The sequence below is a fragment of the Amyelois transitella genome, chromosome 6, assembly GCF_032362555.1.
Source record: "Amyelois transitella isolate CPQ chromosome 6, ilAmyTran1.1, whole genome shotgun sequence".
Classification (NCBI taxonomy): Eukaryota; Metazoa; Arthropoda; class Insecta; order Lepidoptera; family Pyralidae; genus Amyelois; species Amyelois transitella.
The window spans coordinates 1,012,096-1,032,099 of record NC_083509.1 but is presented as its reverse complement, the minus strand read 5'-3'; the positions used below and the strand labels follow the sequence as shown (position 1 = coordinate 1,032,099).

Genomic DNA, 20,004 nt, shown 5'->3' with positions numbered 1-20,004 from the left:
AGATCTGTAATTAATCAGTTTTAATTTTTTTTATGCAGAATAATAATAGAAGAAGTAAACATGGTTAAAGTAAATAAGAAAAGTCGTGAAGAAAAATTGGAGCAAGCCCGTCTCCACAAGAAAAAGAAATATGAAGAAACTCTCTTTGTACTGGAATACCTAAAGAATGATTGATGTTAACTATTTTTATTTTGATTTGAGTTTAAATTACTTACAAGTTTAGTTAAGTTTTTGCTTTTATGTCTCAGTCATCTGAGTTTAATTATTATGTATGACTTACTTTCTTTATTTGATGTTTAATATACTGTTGAGTATTACTGTTAAAGATTATTATATTTTAATTATGTTTGACTTACGTTGATCGACAAATATGTAACAATATTAGTTGTGTAATAAGTAAATTACTTACTTATACTACTAAACTAAATATATATATTTAAAAAAACCGTGTTTAATTTAATGTTCTACACATATCAATATTAAAGAGTTCAAAATCATTACCAGTAGATATAAACAAAAAATTACCATCCGCAGTCGGTAATGACTATCATTACCGGCTACAATTAATTTTTTAAAACTCTATAACTTTAAGATTTATCAGGGCAATTGCTTGAAACTTATCTATAATATTCAGGATAACGTATATTTTGAGAATATTGATCAAAATTTCAGTTCTCCAAAAATAGGTGAGAATTGTCAGAATTGCACCAAACGAGAGAAATACCCTCCACACTTGGCCTCTTAATCCCAGCAGTGGTGCAAACAGCCCATCAGTGGGATCGTGGGCTAGGAAGATTCAATTATGTGCTATGGAAGAATTTATTACTGCTAATATTTTATTTTATAGTTTTAATTTCAGGATGCTATTCGGCTATAAGTGCCATAATTGAGAAAGCCAGAAAGCCATAGTGACGTTGTGGTATGATTCAGCTTTATTTATATAATAATTAGTTGTAAATTGTTGAGATAAAAATACCTACTTAATTGTTTTTTAAACGAAATGAAATTAGTATAATAACAAAACAATTATTAAATAATGTTTTTTAAAATACCTTTATCCTATGCCCTTATCAACGAAAACATACAAAACGTAAGAAAAATAATTGGGACTGTTCATATCTATCGTTTTGCTAAGTATGGTTTTTTCTTTATTAAAAAAAACTTCATATAAATATAGCTACCCAGCTTGGAAAGAGGAATCCCAAGCAAGCCTATCCCTTAGTTGCTTTTTACGATATCCGTAGTAAAGTGGAGTGGTCCTATTCTTTCTGTTTATTGGTGCCGGGAACCACACGGCACTATAAAATAGTAGTCGAAAGAAATTCAGGCCATTAATTTATATTCATGAAACTGGGAAGATTAATTTGGTTGTTTGTTTGAGTAATGGTCGGTCGGTTGAGAACAGAAGTTGCTCACGTCTTTATTTCTAACGGGGTAGACAGGGAAACTGGTTTCACGAGTAGCCGCTTATAGGCAGTCTACTGCCGGTCTTTGTAGTCCGGAGTCAGATTTTTATTTTCTTTGTTTACTTAATTTTAATAAGGTAGTTTTATTATTAGTACGAGTATACTCAAAAAAATTCGTAAGATTTTTTACGCTTTTCTCTAATGAAAATAGAAGTAGGTGATGAAAAACTTAGCCTAAAAATACTTAGGTTTCAAATAAAACTGTTTAGAGATTATTATATTTTTCTCAAAATCCTGGACCGATTTTGATGGAATTTGTCACAGAGATAGAATACTATCAGAAGTAACATATATAAAAAAATAATATAAGTTTAACGTGTGCGAAGCTGAGGTTAACAGTATTATTTTGAATTGTGGGTTTTAATGAAACACAATTACAATATTTATCACAAGTGACGTTTATTTTTGAGATATTTCAATTAATTTATTTACAACTGCAGTACAAACATGTATTTCATAAACAAAGAATTATTTCATAATGGTATTAACTTGTTTAAAAAAATTGTTTAGGTCATTTCGTGTGACGAAAAGTTACTTATTTTGACTATTAAGTTATGAAGGTAAGTGAAAATATCTAAATAACAAACTAAAACAAACAAAAACCTTCATTTCCAAATATATACGTTATTTAATTTAAACTTACACATCTTTTCAAATATATATTAAATATTGTGACTAAATCCAACAAGGCCTTTTTATATATGTATTAAGATAAAAACAAACATCATATATGAACTTTTACTATTATTTACTATAGGCATATAAATTTCTTAAGACAACTTTTTTAAGGGCGTCAATTATAAACTCTGTTGCCATGGCATAAGGACCAACATAATGACTCTAACTACAAGAATAACTCAAAAGCAGGTGAGGTAGAAAAGCTTTGCTATATTTTATTCCTTGAAACTTCATGAGACCTAAATTTTGATAGGTAGGACTCACAAAATAGAATGACGATGTTCATCTTATATAGAAAATTGTCGTGTCACAATGTTCTTTCCCGTACTCCTCCGAAGCAGCTTGACCGATTCTCATGAAATTTTGTGAGAAACGGCCAACATCTATTTTTCATACCCCTTAGTGATATAGGTTGTATCCATCCTTAACATTTTTTTAACTAGAAATTACTTAAAAATTATTTATATGACATAATAACGTTTGCCGGGAGAGCTAGTTTACTATAATAAAATGCCCTTAAAATAATCATCTAAATTTTATACAATTTATAATATTAAGCCGATATTATTTTAACTATATACATAGATGAATATTTTATAAAATGGTATGCAATGTTCAACTGAGGTTATTATAAGCAGTGGTCCCTTACAAAATTATAAATGCATACATACATACATATAGACACGTCTATGTCCCTTGCGGGGTAGGCAGAAAGTTTATTTTAGTCGTCCAAGTTTATAGGTTATGTTTCTTTATTTACTTGAAAGACCACATATGAGTTTAAGAAAACTATGATACACAACAAATATATTATTTCGGTAGGTACGCACTCTTATTGATATATATCACATATACAAACATACAAACACACACACACTCACACATACAGTACTTTAGACATCAGCTTAATTTTCTTATTTTTATTTTAAGAATTTGAATGAGTTTTATTTACATCACTGTACCAGATAAGTTGAACTTGAGAATAAAATAAAAAGTTAGGTACTTTTAAAATAAAAATAAAATATATTTTTATGCATTGTCAGTCAAATCATTTTACAATTTCATTGCACAATCCCTCCGTTATGTATGTAAGTACTACTTAAACTGCTTAAGAACATTATTCTCAAAAATATTATTTTCTATTTCATTTTTGGCAATCGTGACTAGATATAATGGAATTCCATTTTGACAGCTGTCAAATTCATACAACTGGATCTCTTTCGCTCTCATTCCAAATGTTTTGTCCCGTTTTCAAAACGAGTTTTTTATTCATCAAAGTATTTGAGAGATTTATTGTGATTTACACACCTTATTAAATATAATAAAGTAACTATTTTTATTTAAAGTGTGAATATGTACGAGATATATTAGTTCAGATGCATGAGTTACCAACTAGATAAATAAATATAAATATATACGGGACAAATTACGTAGATTGAGTTAGCCTCGAAGTTCGAGACTTGTGTTACAATATACTAACTCAACGATACTATATTTAATAGTAAATATTTATATAGATAAACATCCAATACGCAGGCCAATAACAATTCGTTTCTCGTCATGCCCAGGCCGGAATTCGAACCCGGGACCTACTGTGACACAGACAAGTGCACTACCGCTGCGTCACAGAGGCCGACTCATAAAAGAAACTAAAAAAACTAATGAGTGATTGCAAGGCATGTTGACAAGCTGATTGAATATTCATTGACAAGAAACAGATAAATTATTATATTATACACATTTTAGTATAAAACACAGAGCTTTATTTGTATAATTATAACATGTAATATAATTTCAAGAGGTGCAACTTAACATTGCCTGCATTTTTATACGACAAGATACAATTTTTTTAATATAAGCATAACACATATATATAATCCTTTTATTTATGTACACAGGTAGCTGCCATAAAAGTCTTTTGTATAAATTTATAATTACGACTAGAAAGAGAAATAACTAAGAGATATGTCTAGTGATACATTAAGCAATATAAAATGTAACGCATACCTCTAATATTTTGTACACGCAAAATGCATTATTGGAAATATTTTTATTAACAATCGTTATATAATATAAATTCAGAGTAACACAATTAAGCGATTTCACAATTAGTAAATTGTGTAACACCATAGGAAAAATAAACTATTTTAATGCCAAATCATGACAAAATAAAGAACTTATATTCAAAATTATCACTACTTACTTAAGCAAAAAACATAGACTAGATAAGTTTGAGATCAATAAAGAAAATACGTAACAAATACGCAATAGTGGTCACAAAGTTTGATATCAGCGTATATTTTATTTCTAGATACATTTGGTTCCATACTTCAATTTCTTAAAAATAAATTTTTTTTAATATTAATATTACTTTTATTTTGATATTATTTCCAAAAGGCGCAGAAAAATTTCTTCTAACAGTTGAGTCGATCAGATTGCAAATTAAAACCTAAAATACTTTGAAAATATATTATCCTGACGAGGTCCAAAAAATAAGGCGGAAAATTCAAAATATTTTTTTAAAACAAAATTTAAAGTAAAAAACACACCACACGTATACTGCTATACAAATCATTGAAGTCAAGTGCTCATAAAGCGCGCAAATTATTTGAGCAGACGAAAATTTTACCTATTACCCCTCCTTTTTATTTTTTAAATAAATAAAATATCAACCAACCACTCAAAATCAATCAAAAAATTTCTCCCAATTTTTTACATACAGCAACACTGAAAGCTACCAAACCAAAGACAGTAGAGTTATCATCCAATTGTCTGCAAGGAGTGTTTTAACTGCAACAACTTGATCAAATTCTCCCATAATTTGACATATAGCAACACTAAAAGCTACCAAACCATAAACAATGGTAGAGTTATCATCCAATGCTCTGCAAGGAGTGTTTGAATTGCAACAACTTGGTCAAATTCGCGAGGACCATATCCGGGGGGTTGGATATGATGTAGTACACCAGTCCCAAGATGGCGAGAACCGCCCGCCATATTGAGAAGTGGGTCCAGGTGTAGTAGAATGGTGGTATTGTTGTGGGCTGAAACAAACAAACAAACAGATTCAAATTTTTTGTTGATTTTTTGATATTCGCTAACTTTTGTTGTTGCTTTTTTTCTTGTTTTCTCTTGGAAGTGGAACGTTGTAATTCTGCCTATCCCTATGGGATTCAGTGTTCTTGACATGGTGACCTTATGGTGGTTTTAACGCCTTCTTTTCAACTATTTGTTTCCCAGTAGCTAAAATTTTATATACACTGGTTCTATTGACTCACACGCGCTCTTACATAAATCACGTATTTTAAAAAGCCAATAAGTAGTCAAGAAAAATATAAAATATACTTATTATTTACCTATTTCTGTGTTACACTCAAATTGGTGAATTGAAAAGGTTATTGTGATACCATCCAAATTACCAGGACGTTCCCAAATTTGATCTAGAAACCTGATTTTTCCCCCTGATGAGTGGTCATGTTTCTTTTCTATCAACGGTAAGTCCGTCTTGCACTAAAAGTCTTACATATGTGGCGACATCTCTAAGTCACACGTCACAACAACCAATCACACGATGCTATCAGTCAAAAAACAGCGAATAGTCTAAATCGCGCAAGCAAAGTTTTCACGAATTGGATCATACGTACAACCTCCGTCACAACATCGTCGGAGCCGCGGTTCCCCAGGCATAGCCTAGCCTGGCGGAAGATCTTCCCTTTGGTGGCGGTCGAGCCGAATCATCACATACATTATTGATGTAAGTGTGGCATTGCGTGTGGAATAGTCGATCATCACATTGTACTGGTAAAGCATCAGCTCGTCATCTCGTCGTTAGATTAATTTTGTACTAGAGGCCGCCCGCGACTTTTTCCGCGTGGAATCAATCCCGCGGGAACTCCGGGATAAAAAGAAGCCTTTATGTTATTCTGGGTCTTCAGCTACCTACGAGTACATACCAAATTTCATCGTAATCGGTTCAGTTCAGTTTTTGCGTGAAAGAGTAACAAACATTCATACTGACATCCTAAAATACTCACAAACTTTTGCATTAATAATAATAGTAGGATATAAACAGTACAACAGGGGAACCAACCCCCTCCCTACACCCCCCCCCCCCCTTCGCCCCCCATTCAGTCAATATGCAACAACAGTAATACCAAAAGTATATACTCACGTGTGTGACGTTATTCGTGAAATCGCCTACCATAGCGGTGTACTGGTACAGCATCATCTCGTCGTGGCCGCGTGCGCAGGCGCACACGAGCAGGCAGGCCGTGTACAGTATCACCAGCACTATGCTCTGGAAGTGAGGCTGGAGGCCGCGCGACAGGTCCATGGTTGTAATGTCCAGACTGAAAAAAATAATAATAAATAAATAGTTTCAGTTGTTGCGGCGAGTGCCGTGTGGTTTTATCTAGATAACGGATCATTTAACCTCTTTGACATGATGTCGTGTGAGGCGAATAAAGCACATTCATTATTTGAAGTATAGCTAGCTTTTATCATGAACCAAATTTTATTTTGTTTTACATGCATACATACATACAATCACGTCTATATCCTCCTTGCTGGGTAAACAGAGCCAACAATCTCTAAAAGACTAAAAGGCTATGTTCAGCTGTATCTCAATTCTATCGTTAAGCCAAATAGCTGAACGTGGCCATTCAGTCTTTTCAAGACTGTTGGCTCTGTCTATCCCGCACGTGACATAGACGTGACCATATGTATGTATGTTCAGCTGTATGACTTCATAATGGAATTGAGATTCAAATAGTGTCACGCTAGCCCATCTCCTACAAGATTAATCCTAAGTTTATAAGCCTATGCCTTACACGCCTTTAACGACATCCACGGGAATGATATAAAATATATCTAAGATCATGGCCAAATATCGCACTCCGGGCTCTTCTTCAAATCAAAAATCCCGATTGGCATAAATCCGTCATTGTATATATTTTTCTATATCCAATGACTGTTTTATTTCTGTAACATACATACATACATAAAATCACGCCTCTTTCCCGGAGAGGTAGGCAGAGACTACCTCTTTCCACTTGTCACGATCTCTGCATATTTCCTTCGCTTCACATCACGCATCCACATTCATAACTCTCTTCATTTTGTTACATTCATTTTTACGTGCAACAAACAAACAAACAAAACGATCCAAACAAACACAACCTACCCGTCCAAAACACACATCAAACACAGAACGCAGAAGAAATAATAAGCTGCCACGTATGGCATAGTCAGGACGGCGTGAAACGACAGGTGGGCGGCGTCCAGGCCGTCGGAGCCGCCCACCAGCAGCAGGTGCAGCAGCGCCAGCCCGCCCAGCACTCCGGGGCACGCGCGGGACACGCTGCGCCACGCTCTCTGACCGAAGATCGCCACGTCCAGGGGCGTCAAATCACCGAGTCTGTTATAGGATATACAATGTTGTATACTTTATAGGGCGCTGCTAGAGAGTAGGTATACTCTCGAGTACACGCTCTCTGACCGAAGATCGCCACGTCCAGGGGCGTCAAATCACCGAGTCTGTTATACATACATACATATCGTCACGTCTATATCCCTTGCGGGGTAGACAGAGCCAACAATCTTGAAAAGACTGAATGGCCACGTTCAGCTATTTGGCTTAACGATAGAATTGAGATTCAAATAGTGACAGGTTGCTAGCCCATCGCCTAAAAAATAATCCCAAGTTTGTAAGCCTATCCCTAAGTCGCCTTTTACGACATCCATGAGAAAGAGATGGGAGTGGTCCTATTCTTTTTTGTATTGGTGCCGGGAACCACACGGCACGGCACACGAGTCTGTTATAGGATATATATATATATATATATATTTATTTATTTATTGCTTCCTTAATGTAAAATACAGATGTTTGTGTGATAATATCGAACCATTAAGGGCCCTGGTGGGCACTGCAATGAAACAATATATATTTAAACTAGACGCCGACGACATATATATTACTACTAAAGTGCCTTGTGGTTCCTGACATAGGACCACTCCATCTCTTTCCCTAGGCTAGTCGCCTTTTACGATATCCAAATATCCATCCAGGGAAAGGCTTACAAACTTGTGATTCTTTTTTTAGGCGATGGGGTAGCAACCTGTCACTATTTGAATCTGAATTGTATAATCAAGCCAAAAAGCTGAACGTGGCCTATCAATCGACTGTTGGCTCTGTCTACCCCGCAAGGGATATAGACGTGATTATATGTGTGTATGTATGTAGACGCCGCCAGCGACTTTGTCCGCATGGAAACCCTATCAATCCCGCGGGAACTCCGGGATAAAAAATAGCCCATATTTATTCTGGGTTTTCAGCTACCTACATACATAAAAAATCTCATCGTAATCGGTTCAGTAGTTTTTGCGTGAAAGAGTAACAAACATCCATACTGACATCCTGACATACTCACAAACTTTCGCATTTATTATATTAGTAGGATAATATATCATCGTCATGCTATAGATAAAGAATATAGCTATTATAAAAAACTACCTAAGTATATCAAAACACAATATAAGAAATATTACTTATTTAAAATCTGAAATTGTTCATGATTAGAGTTGTTGTGTTGAGAGAGTCACAATGTTGATTTTTTTTGTCAATATTGTTTTACGTATTTGTCTTCCATCTCACCTGATGATAAGTGATTTAAATACATCTATAAACACATAATAACGCATTAGTAAAATGTTAGTTGATGAGAAATTATTGACAATAGTTACTGAACCTGAAATTATACAAAATAAAGAGTTGAATATAGACTTCACCTCAAATATTTATCCCCCTCTCGAGACTGTTGTGACTCCAGAATCCTGTCTCGCGACACTGCCCTAAAAGTCCCGCCTCCTTGCAGGTAAATCTTTTCCGGTCGATTTGATCCAAATGGACCTAGTCGTTCATCGTTCGGTGATGTCAGTGGAGATGGTGATGAGAACGGGTTGTCTATATACTGGTCATGATATGGCATATTGGACTCAAGACTTTCCAGCATTGTTGTTAGGTCTGTGGGTCGGACTAAAACATAGAATAAAATTTATTTGACTATGAAGAGTTAATATTTACATAGGTACAGATATTTTATTTGGACAGAATACCAGCTTGATACAAACTGTTTTTAAAAATAATAAAGTTAATAAGTCATGCTTTGGCGGCCTCTGTTGCGCAGCAGTAGTACGCTTGTCTGTGAAGGCCGGAGGTCCCGGGTTCGAATCTCGGCCAGGGATGATGAGAAACGAACTTTTTCTGATTGGCCTGGGTCTTGGATGTTTGTTGTGATGTTTTATCTATATAAGTATTTATTATAAAATATAGTATCGTTGAGTTAGTATCACGTAACACAAGTCTCGAACTTACTTTGAGGCTAACTCAATTAGTATAATTTATCCCATATATATGTATATATTTTATTTAAATGCTTACCAGGTTTACCTCCTGTCTTGATCTTGGCGCCTGTTTTGAAGACTTTAGGACTGACATCTCTACCATTCATGTTACTTTCCTGCCGTTCCTCTCTAGTTTTCCTCCGTGTCTTCCTCGGCTTGTGTCTCAGTTCTTTGCTTGTTCCGTTATTGTTCTCAACATCATTCGCCTCTATTTCTAACTCCCCGCTAAGTGTCACTACTTCATCTTTATTGTACTCCTTCAAATAGTCATCAACCTGAAAAAAATAATTTGGAAGTTAGTGGAACCACACAATAAATTAAAAGAATCAATCTCCTTGCTATAAACCTATAGAAAGAGAATAAAAGACTACAGAAAATCAAAAACTATTAGAGAAGAAATTATGTTATGCATATAAAAATAGTTGCCTACAAACCATAGAGACTTCATTTTTTTTCTTTGCATTAAATTTAAAATGTTACCCAACTTAAGAGTAATAAAATAAACTATAAATGAAATTAAATATAAATGTGACTTATATAAATCTAATTAAATTAAACTCATAATATTTATGAATATAGATTTGTAAACATTTTATTGCCTATATATAAACTTACTTTCTCTAGAGCACTCAGGCTTGAGCCAGGGATCTCAAAATCATGTAAATCTCTATCCCTGTGCCTAGATGAATGCCTTTTCTTTTTCCTGTATGAAGGGCTCCTTTTCTCCTTGTGTCCACTGGAAGGTCTTGACAATGTTTTCATGAACTTCTCATCCAAACCATTAGGATCATGAGAGTAAAATACAAAAGAAGGGTTCTTATCACTTTTCTTGAACTCTTTCTCTACAAAACCAAGAATGCCTTGCTTAATTTGGTCATGTATGGGAAGTTCTACGTCTAAAGACTCGTGCTCTGACTTTATCCAACTTTCTCGAGTTTTAACCTTATCCGAGGAGGTTTCTTCGACCGCAGGAGCCATCTCGATTGCATCTAGGCCTTCCGTATGACCATTTGATAGTTTACGAGATCCCGATCTAGATCTTGGTCTGGCTTTGGTTTTGTGCTTCGGAGACGGCGAACGAGCGGCCGTGTGTACTTCTGCTATCTCCTCCCTCACATCCACACTCTTTCCTGGCTTCATCATGAAAAATTTCACCACAAATTTAACACATTTATTTGCGAAACACTCCCAAAACACAAAAACAAGTTTCAAATAAAACAAATACGGCCGCTAAATATTTCGCCAAAAAAAGTAATCATTGCGATTTTATATATAAACGGTTTCACTGCATTTTTCATTTTCAAAATGTACAAACAAAAGGAAACGCATTGCCCATTCAAATGTCAAATGTCAGAAAAGTACGTAACGCTAATGACGTCAATGTGACGTCACTCTGAAAATGAACTACGTTTCATTTTACGACACCTTTGTAATGAGAAAATGTAGTAATATTGTGAGGTACTCAAATTAATTCTGTGCTCAAATTTTAAATCTCATTCGAATCCATAGTGTCGTATCGTTTCATAGTTATAACAAAATATAAAATGCTGCCTATGTACCGTGAAATGAACACCTACAGTCATGTTTCAATTTTACAGAAATGTACTAAAATTATAAAGGTACCTAACTAGTTACCTACAGATATTTTTTGAAATTGTTATAGATATATGTAATTCATAACATAAAATAACACACGTTTTCTTACGTTTTATACTCACATCGCTAAACGATAAAGTCTAGAGATTGTAGGTACTTGTATTTTCCTCAAGTATTTTTTTTATTAAACAGAAGAGGAGCAAATACGGGACAGACAGCGCCAATAGTCTTAAAAAGAAGTTGAAGTTGCGTTATTGTGTCTGATAATACTCTAAAAGTTATAGAAATAAAAACTGCATAGATAACAAACAGTAACATTTATTTAACATTCAGTCTTTTCCCTTCTGCATCACGTGGATGTAAAAGCCGGGCACGGGCACCTGGTCTATGGGCTTGAAGTCTGCGAAGAGCTGGTGCTTCCCGCGATTGTCGAACGCCTCATGCAACATCTCCGTGAACCTCTCTAATTTGTGAGGGTAATAGCACAGTCGGAAGTCACTGTAATAAAACATATAAATTTGGTAAAAGTTAAAGTCACGGTATTATGAAAAATAAAACAGATAGGTATTTTTATAGATAGATGGATATACTGATACACTTCCAGGTTGTTATCTTTATCTGAGTGTATTCCTAGACTCGCCTTATAACCCTGGGCCCACAACCTAAGTTAGCTTATGGGCCCAGTAGGTTACTTTGATGACGTTACTGCGATTTTTAGACTTTAAAGTTAAGACAGAATGACTTTCCTCTGACCCTTGAAACATTAACACTAGACTAGCACCGAGCCAAGGATAAATGCCTAAAGAATAGATGCCAGATATTGTTTTGTTAAACATTATAAATTGAAATATTTTAGCACTTATAATGATATTGAATCTGATTTGAAATTAGGATGGAAGAGACATTAGATAGCGAAGTTTGAAAGAAGGGAGGGGAGGCTGTTGCTTAGCACTGGATCAGAATAGTCTAGATAAAAAAATCTTGCCTCTTTTCACCATCACCAAGGGCCCCATCTAAGCAGTAGTCCAAGGTTACAAGTTCAGGTTTTCCTCGGACAACCAACACTGAAGTCTTGATGTCTACTGGATATTTGCACTGAAATAAACATTTATTTTATATCAACAGGAACAGAATATAATCTTTATTTGCTTTTGATAAGGTTTAACAAAAGGTGTAGTATAAAACATATTTCCTTCAGCTAATATCATATGCCACTAAGTCAAATAAATTTACTCTTTAGGTATCTTAACACATCATCTATAACTCATTTTAAACTTTCGCGTTACATTATACTATTCATAAATAATACAGGTATTATTTAGCGTGCAATTTACGTACTTATATTTTATCTCGGACGTTTCGAATTATGTTAAGTATCTGATTTATAACTAAATACTAGGAAAAGTGTATCCAAAAATATATAAGTAGATATTGTGGGTGATTGTTGTAGGTAGGTAACTACTCAAACAAAAATCGGTAAATATAATATTTATGATTTCTGTGCGTGGTTGCGTGCCTCATATCATCACGTCTATATCCCTTACGGGGTAGACAGAGCCAACAGTCTTGAAAAGACTGAATGGCCACGTTCAGCTATTTGGCTTAATGATAGAATTGAGATTCAAATAGTGACAGGTTGCTAGCCCATCGCCTAAAAGAAGAATCCCAAGTTTGTAAGCCTATCCCTTAGTCGCCTTTTACGACATCCACGGGAAAGAGATGGAGTGGTCCTATTCTTTTTTGTATTGGTGCCGGGAACCACACGGCATCACAAATATTTGTCTGCAGATTGTGTAATTTCATTTCTGTTTGGAGGCATCCGACCTACGACACAAGCTTACTGCTTAGTGTAGACCTTTGACAATTGTTAATTTATTATACCTCATTTTTTTATCAGTGATAATATACCTACTTATAATTAGGTATATGATTACTTCATTCAGCCTGGATATAAAATGTTCCCACAAAAATATTATTGTTTTAAAATTCCACACGTCATTATAGATAAGTTTGGTGCAAATAATATGTTATCGGACATCTCGTTTCCAAAATATAATAAATATTATCGAGTCTGTGAATGGATTATGCTAAAATATTGTAGATATAGATACCTAGTTTAATGACGTAATACATAGTCTGCTATACAGAAACGGATATTGAAAAAGGTAACGACGAAGAAGAAGATTGGAAAATTTCCAATATACCTACCATACCCACAGGTGAATGCAAGTCTGTTTGTTTATATATCGAATCCGCTTGGCAATAACATGTTTTTAACAACAACTCTATAAGTAGATACTTATAAGGTTATTATTTGTAAGGTTGACTGGAAGAGATTGCATTAGCGATAAGTCCGCCTTTGTACCATCTCTATCTGTTTTGTGCTGGTTTGTATTTTTTTATTCCTATGGTGCAATAAAGAGTTTTATCTTTCTATCTTATAAAATGTAATAAGTAGTCATTTCATTTCATCTACGATAATTTATCTAGGTACAGTTTATATAGAACTTATATTCCCCCTTCAGTTCATTTAAGTAATCATAACTTATTGCGCTTTGTATGCGATCAAAAAGGTACAATAGGCCACTACAATTACTCTAATATACATACATACCTACATATGGTCACGTCTATATCCCTTGCGGGGTAGACAGAGCCAACAGTCTTGAAAAGACCGAATGACCACGTTCAGCTATTTGGCTTAATGATAGAATTGAGATTAAAATAGTGACAGGTTGCAAACCCATCGCCTAAAAAGGAATTCCAAGTTTGTAAGCCTTTCCCTTAGTCGCCTTTTACGACATCCATGGGTAATGGAGTGGTCCTATTCTTTTTTGTATTGGTGCCGGGAACTACACGGCACTCTAATATATTATCAGATATTTATATTATATTGTAATCTTCACGTATTTGAATAACTTGGGATTATTGACCAGACTTTTATTGGAAGGCAAGTGTGCTCTTATTAATAAGAATTAAAGGTCACTTTTGCATCACCAAGTACCTAGTACCAACATTGGTTGCCAAAAGGCGTCTGAACTGTTACCATCAGACGAACCGTAGGTATGCTTGTTTACTTTGTTGTACAAAATATGAGAGTCATATCTCTGAAATGGTTACTCACATTATAATAAATAGAGTGCCCCGGCGTTGCCCCACTATTAATCATGGCGTCATAATTCCTATGGTCTATGAACAGCAGACCTCCGGGTTTGAGGCACTTGGCGAAGTTCTTCAGGCACATCCTCTGGGTCCTCTGGTCTTCGTACTCGTCCAGAAGATGGGCGAAGGAGTTCCCTAGGCAGATGACGGCGTCGAAGGTAACACCAGGGAGGAAGGCGTTGATGTCTTGAGGCAATGTCTCCCAGTTGGCTTCTTCGATTACTGTGTATAAGATAAAGAAAAATTTTTTTATCGTAGGTAATGTGGCGACATCTCTACGCCACTCGCCACAACATCTTATCTCACAACTACTGTCAATCATCTCGAAGAAATTGACGCGCTCAACCAATAGCAGCGAAGAATCTAAGACGCGATTTCAAAGATTTCACGGATTGGAGCTATATATACAACCTCCGACACAACATCGTCGGAGCCGCGATTCCCCAGGCATAACACCTAGCCTGGCGGAAGATCTTCCCTTTGGTGGCGGTCGAGCCGAATCATCGCTCCCGCTACATTGGTGACCCCGACGTGATTGGAAGAAACCTTCTCCATCTTCATCAACTCCAATCCTCAGCATCACTCCTCACTCTGCAAGCAGTCTCACAGCAAGCCAGCAACTGGGTATCGCAGCAGGTCCATCGCAGCCAACGCAACGAGCTTCCTGGTCCTGTCTCCACCCGCACTCACTCTCATCGACTTCAGCGACCGACGCATCTATCGCAGCCCACGCCTGGATATCTTCGACGGCCGCTCTTCTCTCCAGCGTTGCAGCTCTGCACGATATCTTCCGGCGCTAACAAGCCGACTTCGCTCTCTACTGTCTCGACTCACCGCAGACTACGAGCAACGCAACGGCTCACTCCTGACTCACTAGGACTTCGAGCAACTTCCGATTCACTGGAAGACAACTGGCACTTGCAAGCTACTGAAGCACAGATTGCACAGCAAGATCAAGACTTCAGACCTCCGGTCTTGGGGGGGAGTACTGTGGCGACATCTCTACGCCACTCGCCACAACATCTAATCTCACAACTACTGTCAATCATCTCGAAGAAATTGACGCGCTCAACCAATAGCAGCGAAGAATCTAAGACGCGATTTCAAAGATTTCACGGATTGGAGCTATATATACAACCTCCGACACAACATCGTCGGAGCCGCGATTCCCCAGGCATAACACCTAGCCTGGCGGAAGATCTTCCCTTTGGTGGCGGTCGAGCCGAATCATCGCTCCCGCTACAGTAAGTTTTTTTTTTTTTTATATACGGGACAAATTACACAGATTGAGTTAGCCTCGAAGTAAGTTCGATACTTGTGTTACGAGATACTAACTCAACGATACTATATTTTATAATAAATACGTATATAGATAAACATCCAAGACCCAGGCCAATCAGAGAAAGTTCGTTTCTCATCATGCCCTGGCCGGGATTCGAACCCGGGACCTCCGGTGACACAGACAAGCGCACTACCGCTGCGCCACAGAGGCCGTCAAGTAGTAATAATAAGTAAGTATAATTTATCGCATCGTAAGCATAAATTTATCGTTTTTGTTTACATTACTTTCTTGCTCTCAGGAGTGAGTGTCTATTGTATAGACAGTTGAAGACACTGGTCTTCAGGCAGGACGCAACTGGGGCATACGCAATTAGTACCCACTTCATCTTTTCTCTTTGATGTCGTAGAGGGTGTATGAAGAGAAAAATGTCTTGCCAATATGCGCCACTTAAAGAGCTACAAAAAATCCAATGGTGGGTTGATATAAGGGCGAAAAAGTTTCCGCGAACATTCAGAAGTAGAAAAAATGGGTATCTCTTGGATAGGCATGTAATATATTCGTCTTCATCATTACTTACCAACAGATGAGATGGAAGACAAATGCCTAAGTCAATATTGAATTTAAAAAACAGACTAACTTTATTTTTACAAAAATAAGTTTTTACATGTTTCCATGGTGCCGTGTGGTCCCCGGCACCAATACAAAAAAGAATAGAACCACTCCATCTCTTTCCCATGGGTGTCGTAAAAGGCGACTAACTAGCGGATAGGCTTATAAACTTGGGATTATTTTGAGGCGATGGACTAGCAACCTGTCACTATTTGAATCTCAATTCTATCATTAAGCCAAATAGCTGAATGTGGCCATTCAGTCTTTTCAAGACTATTGGCTCTGTCTGCCCCGGAAGGGATATAGACGTGACCATATGTATGTATGTTTCCAAATGGCATGGATTCGGCGGCTTGTAGCTGAAAATACTGAAATACCTTAATATTAAAAATTAACTTACTCCACTCGTCATATTTCGGGTCCTTTCTCCGCTCCCAACGCGCTTTTAAAGCATGTTTCAACATCTTGTCGGATGCATCTATTGATACCATCTTGAATCCTTCTTCAACAAGCATCATGGAATCTATCCTGAAAAAATCACACACATCACGTCTTTATTCTCACGGGCTAGACAACGTCAATAATAACAGAATAGAAGGCCACGTTTAGCTTCACAAGGTTCGTACTATTTCTGAAATCTAACTCCATTAGTGGCGTACCGTTGCTAGCCGAAAAATTCTAGAAGAAAATTTATAAATCGCTTCTTAATCTTTACAATCTGCGTGGTAAGAGAATCAGCTAGCAGACACAATATTTTTTTGTTAGCTAGCAGAACATTAGCAGCTGTAATGGGACTACTTGGAAAACGGGTAACCGTTTTCCAAGTTTTGTTTTATACTATGTAGTGATGATGTATGTAAATACATCATCACTACATAGTATAAAACAAAGTCGCTATTTTAGTCTGTTTGTCTGTATGCTTAAATCTTTAAAATTACTCAACGGATGTTGATGCGGTTTTTTGTAACAGGTAGAGTGATTCAAGAGGAAGGTTTTTATGTATAATAACATTTATAATTCTGCACCCGTGCTAAGCCGGGGCGGGTCGCTAGTGCATACATAAAATCACGCCTCTTTCCCGGAGGGGTAGGCAGAGACTACATCTTTCCACTTGCCACGATCTGGAGAACTGTTAATTGAGAGTATTGGCTAAGTTTAATATGAGGTGAAGATGTATAATTTATCACCTAGGCCACTGTAGGTAGCTACGTTTGTTTTAACGCTTCACGACAAACATTGACTAAGGTCAAGTTTATCAGGAGAGTGACTCTCAAATTGCGAGATAACGATTCTATTGATCATGTTGTTGAAGGAAACCTTACGTAGTTGTGTTTCGTAATATTGCGTAATTTTATCATTGTTTTACTCAACTGTGCAGAAATCAACTGGGATCCTATGGAACTTTTAATTAAGATTCCATTTTTAAACTTTTTCGTTGTGACTTGTGACTCACAAAAAATCGTTCACAAACATGAATTTATATAGTTACTTATAGGGTAAGGTCGACGAGCCGGTAATCGACCTTCTTTACTTGGGTTTGTTTAGAGTACCTACCTAATTTTCGAAAATAATATGAGTAGGTAGTTACCAAATATCCGCGAGCGGAAGTAATTAGGTAGAAAGTAAGAAAGTAGGTAGTAAATATACCTACGTTTACATTATTTTGGGTGTAAGCCGATGCTCTCATTGTGAGAGGAAATCGGCAAATTGGGTTAGGTTCGGGTTAGCATGATCGTGGGACCTTACCTCGCCCCCCTACAAAATGCTCCATAAACTCCCGAAATGTGGTCAAAGGCTGACTTAAACCTTCCCATGGAAGACGCAACAAAGACGAACAAACGTAACATTTTAAATAAAACTTTTTGCACGTATAATTTAGTTATGTATTCCTTTGTCACCTCTCCTATCCCAGGCATAATGAAACTCACCCAGTTCCACAGGCTATATCAAGGACACGCTTGCAGCCATGTTTCTTCAGCAAACCGATGAGGAAGTCCTTATAGTTCTGGGTGCGTTGGTTACTGTCTCCTATGAACTTGTTCCAGGCCCTTGCGGCCTTCCCGTCGGCGTACTGGTCCTTCACTCCCTCTGAGGGAATGCCCTCTGACCGGGAGTAGAATACTTTGTCTGCTGACATGGTTTACTGAAAGATTATAACATACAATCATGATGTTATTCTTTTTATATAAAAGGCTTTTTATATGACAAATTATTTAGTACCATGTCATCTGTTCCTATGCATTTGGCGGTTAAAAGACATTTCTAGAAATTAGGGGTCAAAATTCCGGTTGCCTTTTAAGCTTTTATTTCTATCTAAATTGCTAATAGGTACTTATTCACTCCTATATTGAAAACTCTTAATTGTGTCTGCCCATGCACTTACGAACCAAGGGGATCTTCATGAAAAAATCCTGATTTCATGTTCCATCATCACCATACCTCATACGCGTATCCTTAATTTATACCAAAAAAAATGCAGTATTTATTTAATTTTAAAATACTTCACAAAAATCACGTCGGAAAATTTGATCAAATTACCTTTATGAAATTCTTATCTAAGCACAGTATTTTTCAGCACAATCTCACTCGAGTATCGATACTTGTATGTAAAAACAGAAATCTGAAATCGATTTACCACACCTAGGTACCATTAACTAGTGATGTAAACCAATGAAGAGTATAGAACCGACTGAGAGATTCTGCGAGCCAACATCGATATAACTCGAGATAAAATGCCGCTAAATACTGTGTGAACTCTGGCAATAATTAGCAAAGATACTGCTGAAGTTTGATAATCAAAATAGTGTAAAATATTGAAAGTATGGATATAGTCTTTTATGTTGTTCATATGGTCAGGTCAAGAGTACCCGAAACAGACGAGCTTGCGTGAAGAGAGTTATGAATGTGGATGACGCGAAAGAAGTATGCAGGAATCATGGCAAGTGGAAGATGTAGTCTCTGCCTACCCCTCCAGGAATTGTATTTATATAAATGTATGTATGTTATTTATAATACGGTTTTTTTGCAACAAATAAAAAAGGTCTTAAACTTTAACCAAATGTGGTAGCAAATACCAATCATATCTTAATATGATTTAAGATTACTTTTTGTCTAATTGCGAAACTTATAAGATATCTATAAAGATTAGGTAGCGATAGAAGACCAACAACGCACATCATCGGCTTGAACAGCTTAAACTACCAAATAAATTGATCCAAAAATAAATACACTTCTGTAAATCTTTATTTTGTGACAGATTGTCAGTAGGCTGATATGAACGTTGGTTACATGCCCTTTATAGGTGACACAGCTTTTCATATAACTTTACCAAATATTATTAGGTATCTAACCACTATACCTAAACAGTAACCTGCGAAAATTTAACCAAAAACCCTTAATTGCAAGAATGAATGAAGGGTGGAATAGGGATGAGAGTAGTTTAATACATACATACATATAATCACGTCTATATCCCTTGCGGGGTAGACAGAGCCAACAGTCTTGTAAAGACTGAAAGGCCATTTGCCTTTAAGATAGAATTGAGATTCAAATAGTGACAGGTTGCTAGCCCATCGCCTAAAAAAGAATCCCAAGTTTGTAAGCCTATCCCTTAGTCGCCTTTTACGACATCCATGGGGAAAAGATGGAGTGGTCCTATTCTTTTTTTCATTGGTGTCGAGAACCACACGCCAATAATTTAAATACATTAAATTCTTGGTTTGTTCATAAATTGTATTGTTTCGTATTAAAACAACAACAATTTACTTATCACACAGCATAGATACAGAAATACCTAGCCTACTCCACGTG

At 36.4% G+C, this 20,004-nt stretch overlaps 3 protein-coding genes across 3 annotated transcripts in view; 1 reads left to right on the top strand and 2 right to left on the bottom strand.

Annotated features, from left to right (window-relative positions):
• The window catches only part of LOC106139442 (proton-coupled amino acid transporter-like protein CG1139), a 35,729-nt gene extending 34,608 nt beyond the window's left edge, over nt 1–1,121 (top strand). The window contains exon 10 of the mRNA XM_060944816.1: nt 731–1,121. Within this exon, the coding sequence (XP_060800799.1) occupies nt 731–909 (179 nt within the window). The 3' untranslated portion in view covers nt 910–1,121. The remainder of the gene's footprint in view (nt 1–730) is intronic.
• A 665-nt stretch (nt 1,122–1,786) lies between these two features.
• Nucleotides 1,787–10,709, bottom strand: LOC106139441 (uncharacterized). The gene is made up of 6 exons (XM_013340884.2): nt 10,161–10,709; nt 9,583–9,820; nt 8,931–9,177; nt 7,327–7,560; nt 6,316–6,493; nt 1,787–5,188 (listed from the first exon to the last, which is right to left on the bottom strand). Exons 1-6 carry the CDS (start codon nt 10,686–10,688, stop codon nt 5,018–5,020), a joined length of 1,596 nt encoding a protein of 531 aa, XP_013196338.2. The 5' UTR covers nt 10,689–10,709; the 3' UTR covers nt 1,787–5,017.
• Nucleotides 10,710–11,443: 734 nt separating this feature from the next.
• On the bottom strand, nt 11,444–18,952 carry LOC106139443 (glycine N-methyltransferase). Its single transcript, XM_060944840.1, has 6 exons — nt 18,733–18,952; nt 18,123–18,337; nt 16,595–16,722; nt 14,266–14,525; nt 12,127–12,236; nt 11,444–11,639 (listed from the first exon to the last, which is right to left on the bottom strand). Exons 2-6 carry the CDS (start codon nt 18,329–18,331, stop codon nt 11,471–11,473), a joined length of 876 nt encoding a protein of 291 aa, XP_060800823.1. The 5' UTR covers nt 18,332–18,337; nt 18,733–18,952; the 3' UTR covers nt 11,444–11,470.
• Nucleotides 18,953–20,004: the final 1,052 nt, after the last annotated feature.